The sequence below is a fragment of the Blastomyces gilchristii genome (assembly GCF_000003855.2).
Source record: "Blastomyces gilchristii SLH14081 genomic scaffold supercont1.1, whole genome shotgun sequence".
In the NCBI taxonomy this organism is placed as follows: Eukaryota; Fungi; Ascomycota; class Eurotiomycetes; order Onygenales; family Ajellomycetaceae; genus Blastomyces; species Blastomyces gilchristii.
The window spans coordinates 5,874,519-5,875,943 of record NW_003101682.1 but is presented as its reverse complement, the minus strand read 5'-3'; the positions used below and the strand labels follow the sequence as shown (position 1 = coordinate 5,875,943).

The window sequence follows — 1,425 nt, the reverse complement described above, 5'->3', positions numbered from 1 at the left end:
AGATCAGAATCAGATTTTTTAATAGTTTTATTATCAATTTAACTGATCTCATTACATAGTTTTAATATTAGATAGTAGTCTTATACTATCTCAGTGAGACTTACTATCTACTCTTATTACATTTTTTAAATAAGATTATAATTTTTACTTCTCAATTTAAATTATTTTTATTACTTTAAATGACTTTAAATCTTATTTAAATATTATCAAAAAGTATTACTTTTTAAAAAATTAAAAATAGTCTAAAAAAACCTTAAAATGTCTAAAAATAGTAACTTTATATTAAGAATGAGACTAAATGAGATCAAATGAGATTACTTTCTCATTTTTTTCAAGTCATGATTTCATTTTAAGATCTGATATATAGTCACTTTGCATGTTTTTTTAATGACTAGTCCCAGTGGGATTCATGCCAAGAAATGTATGAGACCAGATCAAATGGGACTAAATGTGAAATTCATGGTCTGAGTGGCCAGTCTAACTATTTATTCACTGAATCTGTCTCTATTCAAGATTTCATATTCTGAGTGAGTTATTAAGTTAAATAAATATCTACAGAATTAGCTATATATTTTTATATGTAATTTTCTATATATATTTTCATCATATAATATATCAGCTTAAAATCTAATTGTGTTGTTGAGATATTGTTGAAAATATTTCATCATAGTGATGGCGAAATGGCGGCCGTTGAGTGTAAGCGGGCGTTGGGTGGTTGGTCACGTTATGTCTGCCACAATTACAGAGTAGATGAATTATAATGATAACAATGTTGATTCCTCTACAATATCTATCACCCTTCTACTCACGTCTCCCAATCACAACATGCAAGCTGAAAAGCAATGAGGAATTGGTCTCTTGGAGATTCTTCAGCGTCAATTTCCCTAATCGAGTAATTTGATCCATCGAGAGTGCGTCGCGGCAACCTTGGCTTGGCTGAAGGGAAGCTTGCAAGATATGCGAAATAGCCTTGACGTAATTAGCGTTCAACATATCTTTATATTCGGGTTTATCAAGTGGGGCAATGTCTTTTCTGCAATCCTTGAGGCCGCATTTTTTGAAATGAGGGAAGAGCTCAGTCACGCTCCTAAGTCGAGGGAGAAAGAAGACAAAACATCACATCAGCCTGTGAAATATCGAGATATGGAAATACAGGAGGACCTGCATTGTACTCACTTTCCAGATTTCCCATGACTGCTGACGATTTGTTTGAATTGATTCAGGAATCTATTTGCGTCGTCTACGTTACAGCCGAGCACACCCGGTATGACAACGCCGTCTAGCACCGCAATATCAGTCCATTGCAAGTACCCTCCAGGACCTGGATATTTTCATCAGCTTCAAAGACCACCCACATTGGGGAATTTGCCGGGTTGAATCTCACGAAGCAATGTTATCAAGTTGCGAATTACAAGTTCCCGTGGA

General features: G+C 34.7%; 1 protein-coding gene across 1 annotated transcript in view; it reads right to left on the bottom strand.

The window, feature by feature from the left end:
- Positions 1-734: 734 nt before the first annotated feature.
- BDBG_00618 (uncharacterized protein) overlaps positions 735-1,425 on the bottom strand; it is a 1,233-nt gene continuing 542 nt past the window's right edge. The window contains exons 3-4 of the mRNA XM_002629326.2: positions 1,177-1,321; positions 735-1,087 (exon numbers count right to left, since the gene is read on the bottom strand). Of these exons, the coding sequence (XP_002629372.1) occupies positions 802-1,087; positions 1,177-1,321 (431 nt within the window). The 3' untranslated portion in view covers positions 735-801. The remainder of the gene's footprint in view (positions 1,088-1,176; positions 1,322-1,425) is intronic.